The 15,903-nt window shown below is 37.3% G+C and overlaps 1 protein-coding gene across 1 annotated transcript in view; it reads left to right on the top strand.

Annotated features, from left to right (window-relative positions):
* Nucleotides 1-2,978: 2,978 nt before the first annotated feature.
* The window catches only part of kitlga (kit ligand a), a 29,900-nt gene continuing 16,975 nt past the window's right edge, over nt 2,979-15,903 (top strand). Inside the window, exon 1 of the mRNA XM_006782327.3 lies at nt 2,979-3,268. Coding sequence (XP_006782390.2) covers nt 3,254-3,268 — 15 coding nt within the window. The 5' untranslated portion in view covers nt 2,979-3,253. The remainder of the gene's footprint in view (nt 3,269-15,903) is intronic.

Below are 15,903 nucleotides of genomic sequence, written 5' to 3'. Positions count from 1 at the left end.
AAGGCTCGAACTGATTTACCAGAGCACAGTTTTCCTCACCTCTCCAAATACCTTTCCTTTTCATTTTTTAAGCAATGCATTTCCATGTAAAATGTAAATTTCTCTGAAATGAGATGTCCTAGAGGGCACCACAGTGGACATGTGTCCAGTCTTTTTTTTTAGAATACTTTTATTTTTAATTAGGCAACTGATTTCAACTTTTAAAACAACCTGTGTCTTATTGTTTTATGTACTTTCTTGTCTGTCACCATGTAGGTCTAATTAAATAGTGCTATGTTGAACTTTTGTCATGTCTTGAGGAGTTTAAAAACAAAGTGTGCGAGGCTTGCTGCCATTTTTTTAATTACTCTGGTGTTTTTTTAATAAGGTTTTGGCACTTTTCTTTTGGCAAGGAGTAAGTAGACATCCAAGACAGTTTGCGCTGAAGCCACCGTGAAAAAAGCCTTATTTTGCTTATTGTTAGATGAGGACAGAAAAGCATTCATGAAGATTCATGAAGCTTTTTTGTCAGTCTGTCAAAACAACTGAAAAAATAACAGTTTGAAATAAACTAAAATGAAAATTAATGGCCGGCTTTAAGAAGACAGTCCTAATACAGGACAAGAATGCTCTTTTGAAATAGGACAGCACACAGTTATTGTTTGTATGTTTACTGCTAAGGAAGTCATGGATAAAAATATCACAGCACTAAAACCGTCCTGAATGACCACCAGAAAAAAAAAAAACCTCAAATAATCACAGAGGACACCAACAGGAAATAGCATTAAATGTCAATAGGTCATTCTAAAATCCCACTTAAAACAATGTAAATAACTTTGCAAAAGTTGCTAATTACACAACCAATCTTACACATAAGTTTCTTATCAGACAAAATCTATGTAACAAAAGGTAGACTTTTCAGTTTGACTCACTGATAAATCTCTACACAGCCATTTGGCTATTGACATTTTGATAGGCATGGCAGATAAAGAAACATACTCTAACAAAGCTTTGCTTTAAAGTACACTGAAAGAAAGGGATTGGCCAGCTCTTGGATTTATGTAAGCATCTTGCGTGTATTTAACACAATTGCCTCATGGTTTAAAGTTAAGTGTAACTGTATAGTTTAGAAACTACATAATATGCAGAGCGGGTAGATTAAATTGTTCATATCATGTTTGAGTGAAGTAAGTCAATGATATAGCAATGTTAAATCTCGCAACACTGCACAGGATTTCAGTCTTGCACGCTTTGGATTGTGGTTTGAGGAAGGCATCCATCTCAGTCAAGTCGAACAGCCACCTCTACTTTTTTTGGTAAACCGAAAAAAGTAAATTGGGTGGTTGGTACATTAAAAAAGTCTACCTTGTAATTTGAACACAAATTTTTCATGTTTCTATCTTGAACGTAATTAAATCATGTAGGATCTGTACGAAATTCAACAACTTAATTTGTTCTTGTTGAGATGACATGATACAATCTAGTAAGAGTGGTTAGCTGCTGGACTCATGAAATTAACAAGATCACATGAGATTTCAAACTGCAGGAAAATCACTAGAGTTATAAGAGGCAGACAACTACACACACACACAACGTGTATGCTATTGCTTTTTATTGTGGTTTAACCTGTAAGGACAAAAACGTACAGAAAATTCTGCATAAAGCCTTGAAATCATAGCTTTCCTACTTTTGTCAACCCTGGATTGGTGACATTGTGGTTAGCGCTGTTGCCTCACAGTAAGAAGGTCCTGGGTTCAAATCCACAATATGGCTAGTTTGCACTGGTTTCTCTCTGGGTATTCTGGTGTCCTCCCACAGTTAAAAGTCATGCAGTTATTAGAGTCAGCTTAGGTTGATTAGTGATTCTAATTTCACCATGAATGTGAATGCAAATGGTTGTTTGTCTCTATGTGATTGACTGGTGAGCTGTCCAGGGTGTAACCTACCCCCCCACCCCACCGCTTTTATGATAACCAGACTCTAGACTTTGTTGAACATTATGTAATATGAAGACAACATGTAGTATTTAAGTAATCAAGTAGTACTGTGGTAAAGGTTATTGAATAGTGTTGAAATAAAATGACAAAATTGTGAAGCATTAAAATATTCCATGAGCTCAAATTACTTCATCTAAACATGTTTCAATCACGTTTTATGAACACAAAATGCACAGGTTTATTGACTATGAATAAGTTGTGTTGATTTAACTCAGTTGTTTAAGTTTCTGCCAAAGCAAAATGTTTGTGTGCAACCAATGTCCACTATTGAATCAAGTAAATCCAACATGGCCTTTTTTTCAGTGTACCAGCAGTGACTATTTAGAATTCCATCCTCAGTGTCATATAAATGTCATACTAAAACCAAGTGAAAGCTGCCATGCCGTAATTGCTCACTCTGTTGATTGCTTGAAAAAAAAAAAAATACTTTTTTTGGCACAGTCCAGTAACAATATTCCAGAGAACCCATGACAAACACTTTGACTCATTCTTGAACTGAGTCACTCCACTCATCACAGAAGGGAGAAGACTGAATTAATATGTCAAAGAGATTTCTTTTGTTACAACGCCCATGCTTTCACTTTAAAGTCTAACAGTCTGATTGCTTAAACGTGTGTCTGCTATATATAACGATGCGACGTCTGCATAGCATATGACATAGTCGAGAGCAGGAGGTAGGCTTAAGTAATAAAACCGCATAGAAAAAAACGTATTAAAGTTTTACAATAATAATTACTATTGCCATTATATTATCAACACTGAACAAGCCAAGCACGGCTTCAAGCGTAAAAATAATTGCCATTTAGCACTCAAGAAACGCACTATTAGGAAAACACCTTACAGAAGCGCCGAGACTGTTTTCATAGCAGATATGTTTAAAGTGGCAGTAGTGGTTTGGAGAGCACCTCTTCACACTGTAACTCGTCAGAGGGCGGCTCTTGGACTGTTTTTTTACGTATCATTATAAAGGCTTAACTCCCTCCCTCTGCGCGTTGTCCCGCTCCTGTGCTGCAAGCGCTCAGTATCTGGATCTATGTTGTAGATAGCTGGGCTATATGCCACACATTATTAGCCTAGAGGGTGCACATTTTAAAAGTTAAATATCACGTTGTTTTGCCGATCTTCTCCTTTTGGGCTTTTCCTTTTCTCCTCCACTTGGATACTGCTGACTTAGGCATTGGATATGTGCACACAGGATGATGACAACCCCTTTCCTCCCCGTAGAAGTAAAATAAAATAGGCTTTCGGACACACTGGATTTGCTCCTGTCATTCCATATGAAGAAGTCAAAAGTAAGTAGATGTTTTTTGTTTGTCTGTTCGTTGGTTTTCCGGAATAAATAGTTTAATCTGCGGCTTACGCAGCGGGACTCGTTTCTCCTGCTCTCGAGTAACCGGAAAAAAGCGTATAAATCTGGCACGATTTTTATTTGTAACAAGTTTGCGTTGTATTTGAATAAACCGAGGGGACGTGTTTCCGACTAATTACAAGATATAAGTGACAGCGGGATCAAGTCGTCTGGGTCCCGCTTCCTTCTTTCCTTTGACGCTGTGATGTGGCTTGATTTGGTTGCCAAATGGCAAACCTGATTTCCTCCTTAAAGTTATGTTTGCTAAAAATGTTCCACCTGTGCACACTGTATGATGACTGTGGCACATTTGCGTCTTCCTTATTTCGCTGGAGGAGCAGCGTCCTCACTGCACCCCGATTAGTAAGTTTAACCACGCCGCCCTGTCACTTCAGCCCTCACTTCTGAGAACGGTTTGCGCCGTGCGTAACTATCCAGCGCTAATTGTTAAAATGATTGCACTTATGTGTGAAGCGCATGGTGGTTAAGTCTAACCTGTAGGTTAGAGTTTATGATTGCTGCATGCACACCTTCGTAAATGGACGGTGTTTCCGTTTGAGTTGTAGTTTATAGAGTAAAACTACTTTACTCAGTGAGAATGGTGATGCTTGCAGAATTACACGGCTTGATGTTGAGGCCATATTTTATCCACCTCGCCAGGCTGACACAAATCACTAGTAGGTAAATTAAGCCGAGGTTATTAAGGTGCAGTGTAGGACAGCGTGTCACTGTATTTCTTTATGTGTTCATATGTCAGTGGCTCTTTGTTTGTTTTCTGGTAATTGATATGCTCTTTTATCTGCCGTTTTTCCATGTACTGCAGGTTATTCATCAGCCTGCTTTATGTGCGCTGCGGGGCCACTTCGAGCTCCATCTGTGAGCCTTGACACTGTAATCTCTGACCTATGACCTGGCTGATTGAAAACTGTAGGCTACAAGCAGAAGACTAAATGCACAGTTTAACACCACCATTACTTTTGGCAAATCAGTGAATTTCTATTTAATTTCGGCGTTTTACCAATCTGTCATTTTTATTCCCGCCACGAAAGATTTGAGCCTCCAAATCTATAGGCAGGTCCTCATCTGAGCACAAGCAACTGCTTTAGACAAAATTTTAACATTTTATCTAAATTGAAGCCCGTTTACATTGTTAGAAACCATGACTATATCTTGATGTTAGGAAGTCTGCTGCATGAAAGGGAAAGCATTTAGTTTGGGTATCTGCGTGCTGCGCCTGTTGGCTAAACTAAACATAGGAAGGTTTAAACTAAATCTCATCTCCAGGCTGTGTAACTGAACCCTGTGCATTTCAGGTTTTTGACTAATCTCAGCCTCACTCTGCTTGGCAGCTTAAGCCCATATTAATGACTAAATCAGATTAAAAAATAAATAAATCAAAGGACGTGAAACACGTCAATATGGATATACCAGGGTGTGTACGTGTACGTCCATGCATAAGGGAAGTCTTTGAAGTTTCGCAGACTAAGGCTGGGCATGTCTGCCACAGTTAATCTCATTCTGAGCAGTTTTCTTTATTCTTTTTTTTTTTTTTAATGAAGTTATACAGTAAGTTGTGCTGTGTGGTTGGACACTGTGTGTGGTGCTCCTCTGTTATTAGAAGTAGAAAATAAAATAAACATTTTATTTATTTTATTTATATGTATCAAATCTGTTGAAAAAACTGAAATATTTCTGGTATTGCTTGGCGATGGAGAGCTCCTTGTTTATTCCTCTCATAATTTTTACGAACATTAGGGCATGTAGCAGTAGATTAGTATATGTTTCAAATGCACTCTAATAAAGGTGTCATTTGTCAGAGAGTTTTGAATAAACTCGAGCATTCATAAAAACAAGCTATGGCACACAAATGTGGGGAAACAGGCATGAGTGCTGGCTTGTTGCATCACACCACAGAACATTTGGCACCAGTAGGGAGCGCTAGTTTTCTGATGCTAGCCACGCAGGGCTTTGAGCTGTGTGAGGTTTAGAGAGACATTGTGTATCTGGTCTCCTGTGCCATTCCTGACACACTAAGGAATTTAGCTTTTTACTGTTAATTCAGCAGAAAGATTGAAAGATTCAAGCCAAACATTCAGACAGCTAACATTTCGACAAGTCATCTTGTCAGCTCCCTGCTCCTCCAAAGATCCCTGCAATGTTTTACAGTCTCCTCCTGTATACTGACTGTGTTGTTTGCCCAGATTAAACATTTCAATCCAAATAAAGTGACACAAGGCAGGTGAAGAGGCACTGGAGTATTTCAGCACCAGGATAATTTAGACGCACACATGGTTTGGCTTTTGGAGCCAAGTCCAGCACAGGCTGTAAATCCAAAGGCCCACAGCTCACATAATCCAGGCTCAGTTTCCTTCTACTTTATTGTTGTGGCCTCTGGCCTGCTGAGGTCCAGCACGCAATCGAATCCCTCAAGTAAACTAAATTTCTCTCTCTTTTTTTTTTTTTTTTGACGTGCAGGAAATATAAACTTGAAGGTTCTGACTTGAAGACAAATCACAAAATCGAATGACAGGCCTCTGAATAATTTGATTTACTGTGTCATGTTCCAGAAGGCATGCTGCAGGTAGGCGTTGCTGCAAAGTGGGTGTTAATGTGTCAGAATTACACTCTCCAGTAATCATAGCTGAATGAATTAGTTAACAATGAGATTATATTAACAGCAGGAAAGGAAACACAAAGCATTAAATTAGAGCCCGCATGCTGGGCTGTGTGAAATCCATTCAATGCATAATGAGGTGTTGCTGCTGTTGCATGACATATTTAGTGCTTTGAGATGCTTATGGCTTTTTAGAAACTGCACCAGACTATATTAAAGTCAACACTAGTTTCCACTGGCTCTTTCACATTCATTAACATTAGCAGCCCGAGGGAATTTATGCCACCTATCAAGATAAAGCATTAAATCACTGAAATTCCCAGGTAGGCTGCCAGTTATGTTAGCTAATGTCTTGTTAAACACATGAGCAGCTCATGCTACTGATGAGTGTCTGTTTGTCAGTGCTGCATATCAAGTCGACCCTATGACTCACATTTTAATCACAGCCCATGCATCACTGCATATCTATCCACACATTATTTGCTTTGTTGTGAATGACACTCATCACTGCTGAACTTTTGTTTGGCATTTTAACTGAACATATCTAAATGCTTGGATAGTTTTTCAGATAGTCGTCCTGTCAGGTTTATTTTTTAACTGTTGTGCCATTACATTGATTAGATTTATTGTCGATCATTTCCCACCTGCTCTTCTGTAACACAATCTGAATGCCTTTAAGTTTAGAATAAAGTTCTGTGTGCTGTGGTTTATTTGACAGCAAGAATTAACTAGTTTCTGAGCACGCTGGTCTCTACAGTAACTTGTGATGATTGAGCCACCTAACTCGAGGTTGCATGGGATTGGAGAGGTTTATTTATCTTAAGGATCACATGTTATTGGTGAAAATGAAAATGAATCCGCTTTGGTTGTTATTTTGTTTTTAGGGCCTGTGGGAAATGCTTGAATAATTGACTCTGAGTATAACTGAAATTGCTTCATATCAGAGTATTAGTGGTTAAAGACTGATATTGGAAACATGTTTAATCTCATCATAGCCCAATGAAGTGAAACCTCAATCAGTGGACATTCATAGAACTGAAGGACCAATTTCAAGGTCTTTTGTGAAGAAGATGAAATAGCCAAAAGCAATGTTTTAGCAGACAAAGCTTGCACAGTTCAGCAACTATGAAAATTAAAGCAGACAGAGCTGATGTTCAGTTGCAAAATGCTCACCCCATATGCACCATCCAGGTCCAAACATTAGGAATTCAGTACTTCCTAGAATTTAAGCCTTTTTTCAAGAACCAAAAACTGCTGGAGCCAAAAAAGAAATGCTTGTTCTCTCAAAATGATTTTTTCCACCGATAAAAACCATTCAGAACATCAGCAACATTGAAGGGAATGTACAGGAGCTAAACATAAAGCTATTAGATGACTATCAAACCTATGTTTTATTAGCGTGTGAGTGTGTGTGTTTTTTCTTTGTTTGCAAAGCGCTATATTTTGCTCTATAGCTCTGTGTAATTATGGTCTTAAACGGTGACTTTGCCCTTGTTGAAAAAGATTTGTAAAGCAACACCATAAAAGCAACACTGCAAACCTGGATTGAATTACAGGATTTTCTTCTGTCACAGAGCCCAGGCCTCGTGTCTGAGCGTTTGATGTCTTATTTCTGCAGGAACAAGACATTCAGTGTGCTGTCCCAGATTCACCAAAGGCCTTGTTTTTATCCCCTGCCTAACCTAACGCTCCCATGAAGGGTACATGTCTTTGAGTGCAATATTTTGCTAGAAAGGTGCCTGTGTCTATACCTGTTTGAAAATCATTCTTGACTTCAATGAGGTTTGGGATACAGAACCTCTTCCAGTCATCTTTTATGTGTCAGATGACCTTAAGTATGTTTGTCTTTATGCAAGAGTGTAGAAGACCTTTCACAAGGTGCTCATAAAGCCAGCAAAGAGAAAGAAAACACAATTGAAGCAATTCCTGAGAGTTTAAAATCAATGTTTATAGAACTTTGATCCATTAACCACTTCATGCTGAGGTCTGTCAGTTAGGAATTCCTGCAGGCTTTTTTCTAACTGATGTGCAAGCCTGAAATGACTGGTTGGATCAGTTCAACGATTTATCAAACCTGGGTTTGGTCTCTATACAAAAGGCGCCGTGACTTGATGTCATGTGAATGCAAACATTATTGGGGAAATTACCGTCACAAGGAAGAGGGTACATGACCAGAGCCAAGCAGATGGGTCTGTTCTGTAGATTGGCAAAATATTTTGAGCAGAAACCATAGGGATCTATTTGTCAGAAGCAATTAGTAGCAGTTAACATGGCCTTTTTTCATTTTTCCTCTTTAAAAGTCCAAAAATCTGTCTCAAATGATCCCTTAATTGCTGTTTAGTATAATGTACTGGACTGGTAAGTGTAGAGTCGATGCACTGTGTGTAGCCTTGCAGGATTTATTAGTCTCAGAACTTTATTTCTCAATGAGAAGTTGAGTTTAAACAACTGCTTGGAGAGACATTTCTGCATCTCATTTTCTTATTTTAATGACTGAATGACTAATTTATAAACACGACCAATAAAGAGCAAGACAAAAGGTAAACAGTTGCAGCTTCCCAAAGAGGATTTTAAGGTTTTTGCTGTGCTTTATGTCATTAAATATGTCAAAGATTTGGTTTTGGAGTGTTTGGAGCAGAGAAATTGCAATTGAAATTTGAAAGTATTCCACAAATTTTTAAAACAGCAATCGATTTCTTTTGAAATATTAATAAATGATGAATGCTTCTGCTCTCACCACCACTGATTCTGTAATTCTGTTGAAATGCATGCCTGTTCCCACAGGGCAAAGTGTTTCAGAGTGCTTTCTGCTTTAGCCAAGAGACATACGTGCACAGTGTGAATCAGCTATGGACCCACAGTGCTTCTTAATAAAGGAACCTCTCCTTTCTTCACCTTCTTTAATCTGCTTGTTACAGTCTACAGTCAGGCAAAGTCAAAATCTGGTTCAGCTGGCGCTTTAAAGGTTTACATTTAGGGATTAAGGTTTCTCAAAGAGTATCTATAACATCATTTTAAGTACCTCCATGAGCTTTGGATTTAACTCTTGTGCAATTTCTTTTGAAAGTAGTGAACTTCTCCTGCTGTCAGGTCACAACACCTCACAATTGTGAAGCTTATAATCTGTTGCCTTTAAACTAGAGTTTGTGTGTGGATTTAGTTGTTGCTGCGTCAAAGCAGGATTTTTAGTTAATATGGTTTCTGAGTTGTTGTTTTTTTTTCTGTTTTGTTTGTTTTTTGTTGGGGGTTTTTTTTGGAAAAAGCTTTCGCAGAATAAGTGAAAACACATCGTCTGTTTTGTGGATTAGTTCATCTTTTCTCTGAAGAAATATCTCATATGATTAACACACTATTCATACTGTGGTTGCACATGTGTGTCCATTCTCTTTTAACCACCTTCTTTCTTCATTTGAGAATGGCATCTTGCCTTGAACTCTTATAATTCAGTGTCCCTTATGAATACAGGCCCTTCAGATATTTTTACGAGCGCAAATTATCCCATCACTGAGCATCTGTGGTATACATCTGATTCAGAACAATTGCTGGCGGGTATTAAGATGATGCTGCTTTTTTCCTCCCTCGTGTTTCCAATCCATTAGCTTGCAAGTTGAAGTTTCCACATGATCAGTTAGGACAACTGACACAGAATTTAAAGTCAGTGTTAGTCATCTGGGCTGTTTAAGAAACATGAATGAAATGTGTGTGGGTTTTGTCATATCCATTTTACTTTAAGGCTGACATGTTCTGTGGTGAACTTAAATTGTGGTTCAGGGAATGTCACTTTCAATTGCTGTCAGCTTTAATGTGACTAGTTTTATGAATTTAATATTACATCCAGAACCCTTTTAAACCCCAAACTACTTGTAAAATTCCCACTTAACAAAGCTCAGTTTCTTTATTCTAAGGACTAAAATTAACAACCTTGAAAATATACAGCGACACCTAACATTTATACTTCTCCCATAAAATACTGTAAGTTGGAGAATAAAGAAATCTTTTGAAGTCAAAAACCAACTGTTACTGATCCTGCCCTAAAGATCTGCAACTTCAACTCTATTGAATGTAATCTAACACAAATAAAGTATAAAAATGCTGATATTCATTAAATCTTTAATGAATTAATTTGTCCTGTCCTTCTCTCCTCATCCCATGGGAGATGGATTCTCCTCCCTTAGCCTAATTCTGCCTGTTTTTCCTGTTAAAAAGGAGTTTTTCCTTCTCACTGTCACCGACTGCTTGCTCATAGAGGGCAATCTGATTGTTCGTTCTTTCTCTGTATTATTGTAGGATCTTTTCCTTACAATATAAGGCGCCTTGAGGCAACTGTTGTAGTGATTTTGGTTATATAAAATGAATTTAACCAAACTTAATATACCCTCAACGGGTTGTGATTTACCAATACATTCAGTGTGGACCAGGTTCAGCAGCCCCCAAGGATAACAGTAGCAACAAGATATCGATATGGCAAATATTCTGTTTTAAAGTCCAATTTTTAACTTTAATCTTAACTTTTAAGTTGCATTTCTGGTCATTACGCATGTAAATAAAAATATCTGGCTTCACCTCTTGTTTACTTGTTGTTCAATCTTTGTTCAGTTGTGCAATCTCCAAGAAAGTTTATAATTTTTCAAGTTTTTGCCGAAATTTATTTCTGCAATTTCTCTACTATCGGGAAATTCTATGTTCGTACAACACAGACCCTTGCCTCCAGCTCATTTGCATTTGTGGTATTTGCCACGGGATTGCCAGTGCATTAACACTGAAAGATGCATGAGAAGCCCAATGCAGACTAGGGCCCAGCCACAAGGAGATCATTTTTTTGGCACGTTGTGTTCAGTGGTTAGCAACAAAACCAAAAGCTAAATACACTGGAATTGTTTTTAAAAAACAAAAGGAGGCAATATACTTTCCCAGACAATAAAGTAAGAATAAACTACAATTGGAAACCTAAATCTTTTGTTAAAAATCTATTTCTTTTAATTGAAGAATTGTATACTTTCTGTAATTCATACTGTCAGCTGAACATTTCTGTCTTTCATTTGTCTGTCATTTCTGCAGTTCAGTATGCAACAGAAAATGATTTTTGATGTCTGAGGAGAGAGCATTTGTTATCTTTTAGTCACTGGAAAATATGTCTGTACCTCTATCTCAGTCAAGGTTGAATTCTCTGCCTCACACAGTGATCAAATTATACTTCCTTGTTCCTGTTAGACTGCTTTTTAACAGCATCAAGTACAGGGCACCCTTCAACGAAGCTGTTGATCTACTTGCGTGAAAGTATCTGAAAGTATATGAATCTGATAAACTGATCTACTATAAACCGGTTACCATAAAACTGACAACTATGGACCACCAATTTACATTTTCGAGAATGAATCACAAGTTCAAAATATTATGATTGTTTTTTTTAATGAGGAAAATGTTGTACAAATTTAGCCAAGCTTTTGGTGAGAAGGTGCAAAATATATCACCTACCTCTGTAAGATGATCTGAAAAAATGCACCGTTGCACAACTCAAGATTCTTTGTTGGCCAGGAAAAATTCCCCTTCTTCAGTAAGTGCATATTAACCAGATCTGTCTAACCCCTTGTTTGTTGATAAGCGGCTATATAAAGGGATTGTAAGAGTATCATAAAACACATTTTTTCCCACTCTTTTCCTTTCCAACAAAAACATTGTAGAGTACACAGCACCATTTTATCCTTTTCCTCCCTTTTTGAAATTTGTTTCACAGTAGCAAGATGCGATTTCCTGCTGGACACAAACGGTGCACTATAATTGCAATTAAAAGTATGCATTGTTTAGTTCAACATCTCCTCTATTAAGGATGTAGCATTCAAGGGATGTCCTATTTGGTCAAATAACAAGCCTGTTTTGACATTTAAAATTATAGCTTTGACTGTAAAATAAATAAACAATAAATAAATAGTGTGCCTTAATTCTTCATGCACATGCTCATATGTTCGGACAAGTCTTAGCGACAGTAGTCTGATTTGACCACTGCTCTGTTGTGTCATATCGCAATAACTCTGGATAGACTTTTGCCCTAAAAATGACATTAACAGCAGACACTTCACTGTCTCCAAAAGACACCTGCAGATTGGCTTTTCCTCTGTGTTACCTTTTAATTTCCTAGCAAGATCATTATTTGTGTTTTCATCATTAAAGCCTTTAATCTGCTCCAGATCAATCATACGTTGATGCTATTTGGTTAAAAGGACTGAAACATTTGGTGCACTCTCATCTCTGAAACCTATTGTTTAACGCAGCAGGGGTTGTTTAATTTCTACCTAAATGTTGGCAAGGTCTGATCTCATTAGACATTTGAGTAGGTTTGTTTGTTTCCTGTTTTTCTCAACAACATATGCTTAATGGCACACACAACAAAACAAATTGTTTTCATGTTTTATTAAATGAGCCATTTCTCTGAAAAGCTGTCATTAGCTATCGCTACTTGTTTGTTGTGGCCATAGTAGTTTAATTGATCTCAGCTGCTGGTAATAAACTGGCCTCTGGAGACCACCTTTCTGTGTGATGTTATTGTATGTTTTTAATTAAAAAGTAAGCCATCAGACCTAGTTAACAGATCGAGTAATTTTTATCTTCCAAGCCATTCCAAGCCATTCAAAGTATTTAGCTGTTAGCTGTTTATTTGTAGGGTTACACCAGTCGGTTCAAGCCAACTGGGTTAATAGCCCCATATAACAAATTAGGTTTGTTATAGATCCACATTAAATCAATTCACTGTTTACTCAACAAGTTATGTCTCTTCGTGTATAGGATACAGTTCCATTTTGTGACAAAATAGCTATACTTTATTTAGCGGATTGTGCACAAGCCATAATCTTTGATATATTTTTCTTTTTTCTTCTCTTTATCTTTTTTAATTTAATCTTTAAATTGTTCTGCTTCTCATTTCAACAGTGTAGCTGATATTTAATTATAGGAAAAGAGTTTATCTGAATGGGTACTGAGACAAAAATGTAGAGTACTTTGGGCTGTCAAGTTGAACAGGAAGGAAAATATTCCCCGAAACCCAGATGTCTGACAGTTATCATCTCAAGACAAATGCCGCTTGTAAATGTGTCAGACATATTTGAGGAAATGGGTTTTACGGTTTATACCTTAAGGTAAATTTATAAAATTATTAGTTCCATTTGTACAGCAGTTAGAATTTCTCAATCAGTCTCTAAAGTCTTATCTGTTTTTTGAGGTAAAAAAAAAATAAATCAGAGCTCCAGAATAATGAACTCTCTTTTGTGCACTAAGATGTTAAATATTAACATGGAAATTTTACCACACTACTTCCTGATGAGTTGAATCAGGAAGAGAACGAGCTGGCAGTAATTAACATATTCTTTGACAAAAAGAAAAAAACACAAAACACATTTAAAGGTTTTAAAAAATTCCAGGGTCTTCATTGGAAACCCTCGGTTAACTTGAACCTGGATCAACTCAAGAACATCTAGACAGAAACAGCAGCCTGGTGTTTTCCCTCCCCATCCTTCATCATCTGGTCTGTTTTAATCCTCATTTCAAAACATGGGAACTAATGACTAATGGTAAAATTCAAAACAGTGATGTAGGCAAAAGATTATGAGAAATGTCCATCTATCTGACACAACAGGCTGCATGTTGCCATGGTAGACTAATGTCATGCAAGGTACTGTGCTCTGCTTTTATGAGATTATGTGGATAACAGGGCCACGAGCCCGGCAGTCTGGAGAGCCTGTTCAGCTAATTAGGCATCGGGTTCAAAGTGGTGATGGAAAATCAGACGGGATAGTCATTATCTGCATCATTATAATGAAAACAGAAAACAGGCTTTCAGCAGGCCTCAAGAACTGTGATGCACCTGATGATGGAGAACAGGGCTTTAGTTTGGAGGCTTGTGAATTAATATTCAATGATTTTGGTTCTGATAATACTACTATTACTACTACTACCTCTGATACTGTTAAAACAAAAAGCGGCTGTAAAGTGTTAGTGCAGCTGTGTCTTCTGTCTGAAAGTCACTCAGAAAGCATCAGGGAAATGTTCAGATGACCGAGTTCAAGTAAGTCAAAGTGCTGTCGGTACTGAAGCCTTGTTGTTTATTGATATGTTTGGCCTGAGCTGTGTTGGGAATTCCGGAGCCTTTCTGGAACTTTTAGAAACAAGATCTGTTTGTTTTTTCGATGTGTATTATCTTAACAAGATAATTCCCATATATTTTTATTGTTGAAATTAGACTGCTCACGATAAGATACAGTTGTGTAAAAATATGGTGTATATGCTATGGACTACGTGACAATATGATACTATTACATTTTACATGGATGTCAAATTACACTTCTTAGGAATGTTTCCACTATCATGCACAGTAAAAATAACTTTTGGTCAGAGTGCATAAATTACAGTCATTCTCTTTGCAAATTGTACATTTAGAGGACTTAGATTTCCATGACTGTACCGTCTTCAAGTAAAATAGAACTTATTGCAGCAGTATTGTGCACCAACTGATTTCTACACACAGCTTTACAAATTCCCAGTATCTTTATATTATTTTCTTCAAAGTAGCCACATAGTAGCAATAGTTGTTGCAATGTTGTCCCACACAGTTGCTACTTGGTGAAATAAATTATTTATATGTCTTACAAAACAAGGTTTTAACAGTGAAAATTGTTGAAAAGTGAAGCTAAATCTCAGTGTCGTTCTTGTTGCACAGCATTTCTTCAACAGTGTTTTTTTTTTTTTAACATTGTGTCCTTGCATAAGTCTGTACCTCCTTCCTGTGTCGCCAACACACAAAAGTAAGTCAACAGCTGTTTTGATCCAACAGCAGAAATTTAAGCAGGTTTGCATCCGTTGTTATTTTTTGTTTGAAATGTTTAATGGTAGGTCTGCTCTTAAACCTCTGCTGAATAAAAATCAAAATGATAGAGAGTTGTACTATAAATATGAATGGGAATTGTAAACTACAGTTTGGGTTCTTTTTTTCTTCTGTCAGCACAGAAGTAACATATGAATGGTTTTCCTAATCCAGGAAGACAGCTCAGCCTTGGAGCAAAGAAACAATTAATTATACTTTGGTAGTAATCCAAATCTAGGAGTCGTGCCATTTGATTTTTTTCTTCTTCTTTTTTTTATTTTTTCATTTTAACCAATTACATAATCTGATTTTGGTGACTCAGACAATAAAAGAAAACGTTAAATTATGTTTTGTTTTAATACTCTCAAAAGGCCATCATCATATTCTATTTCAAGTATTCAATTTCTATTTTAAGTAAACCTTTTCATAGAATAATATGATCCATCCATCCATCCATTCGCTTCCGCTTATCCTTTTCAGGGTCGCGGGGGGCGCTGGAGCCTATCCCAGCTGTCATAGGGCGAGAGGCAGGGTACACCCTGGACAGGTCGCCAGTCTGTCGCAGGGCCAACACACAGGGACAGACAACCATTCGCACTCACATTCACACCTAGTGGCAATTTGGATTATCCAATTAACCTGTCCCCACAAGATGCATGTCTATGATGTAAAACTAAAAACCTCTTGGACAGTGATAGGATCTGCATTAATTATACAGAAATGTCAGGTCTCTACCACCATCAAAATTGAAGCAGTTGTCCTATTCCCCTCATCAGCCCAATCTAACCATAAATCTTATGAAGATTTGTTTCAGAAAGACACTTAACTTACCAGCACCAAGAGGTTAATTGAGTTCTTTAACATGTTATACCCAGTCTGACATTCGTTGATTGGTTGTGCTTAGCTAATTTATTTTATGGGTTATGAATCTGTCTCATAAGGATCCTGGAATGGTGACTACATGCCCACCTGATGTGTTTGCTGATGTTTTGTTTGTTTGTTTTCTTTTTTGTTGTTGTATTTATTTATTATCATTTAGTTTTATTTGTTAGTATATTTGCATCTGCAAACATTCAGAAATTATAATGTTGATAATAGCAAACCAGCCACAGGA

This window comes from Neolamprologus brichardi, chromosome 7, assembly GCF_056152115.1.
Source record: "Neolamprologus brichardi isolate AB-2024 chromosome 7, ASM5615211v1, whole genome shotgun sequence".
In the NCBI taxonomy this organism is placed as follows: domain Eukaryota; kingdom Metazoa; phylum Chordata; class Actinopteri; order Cichliformes; family Cichlidae; genus Neolamprologus; species Neolamprologus brichardi.
This window is presented reverse-complemented; position numbering and strand designations above follow the sequence as displayed.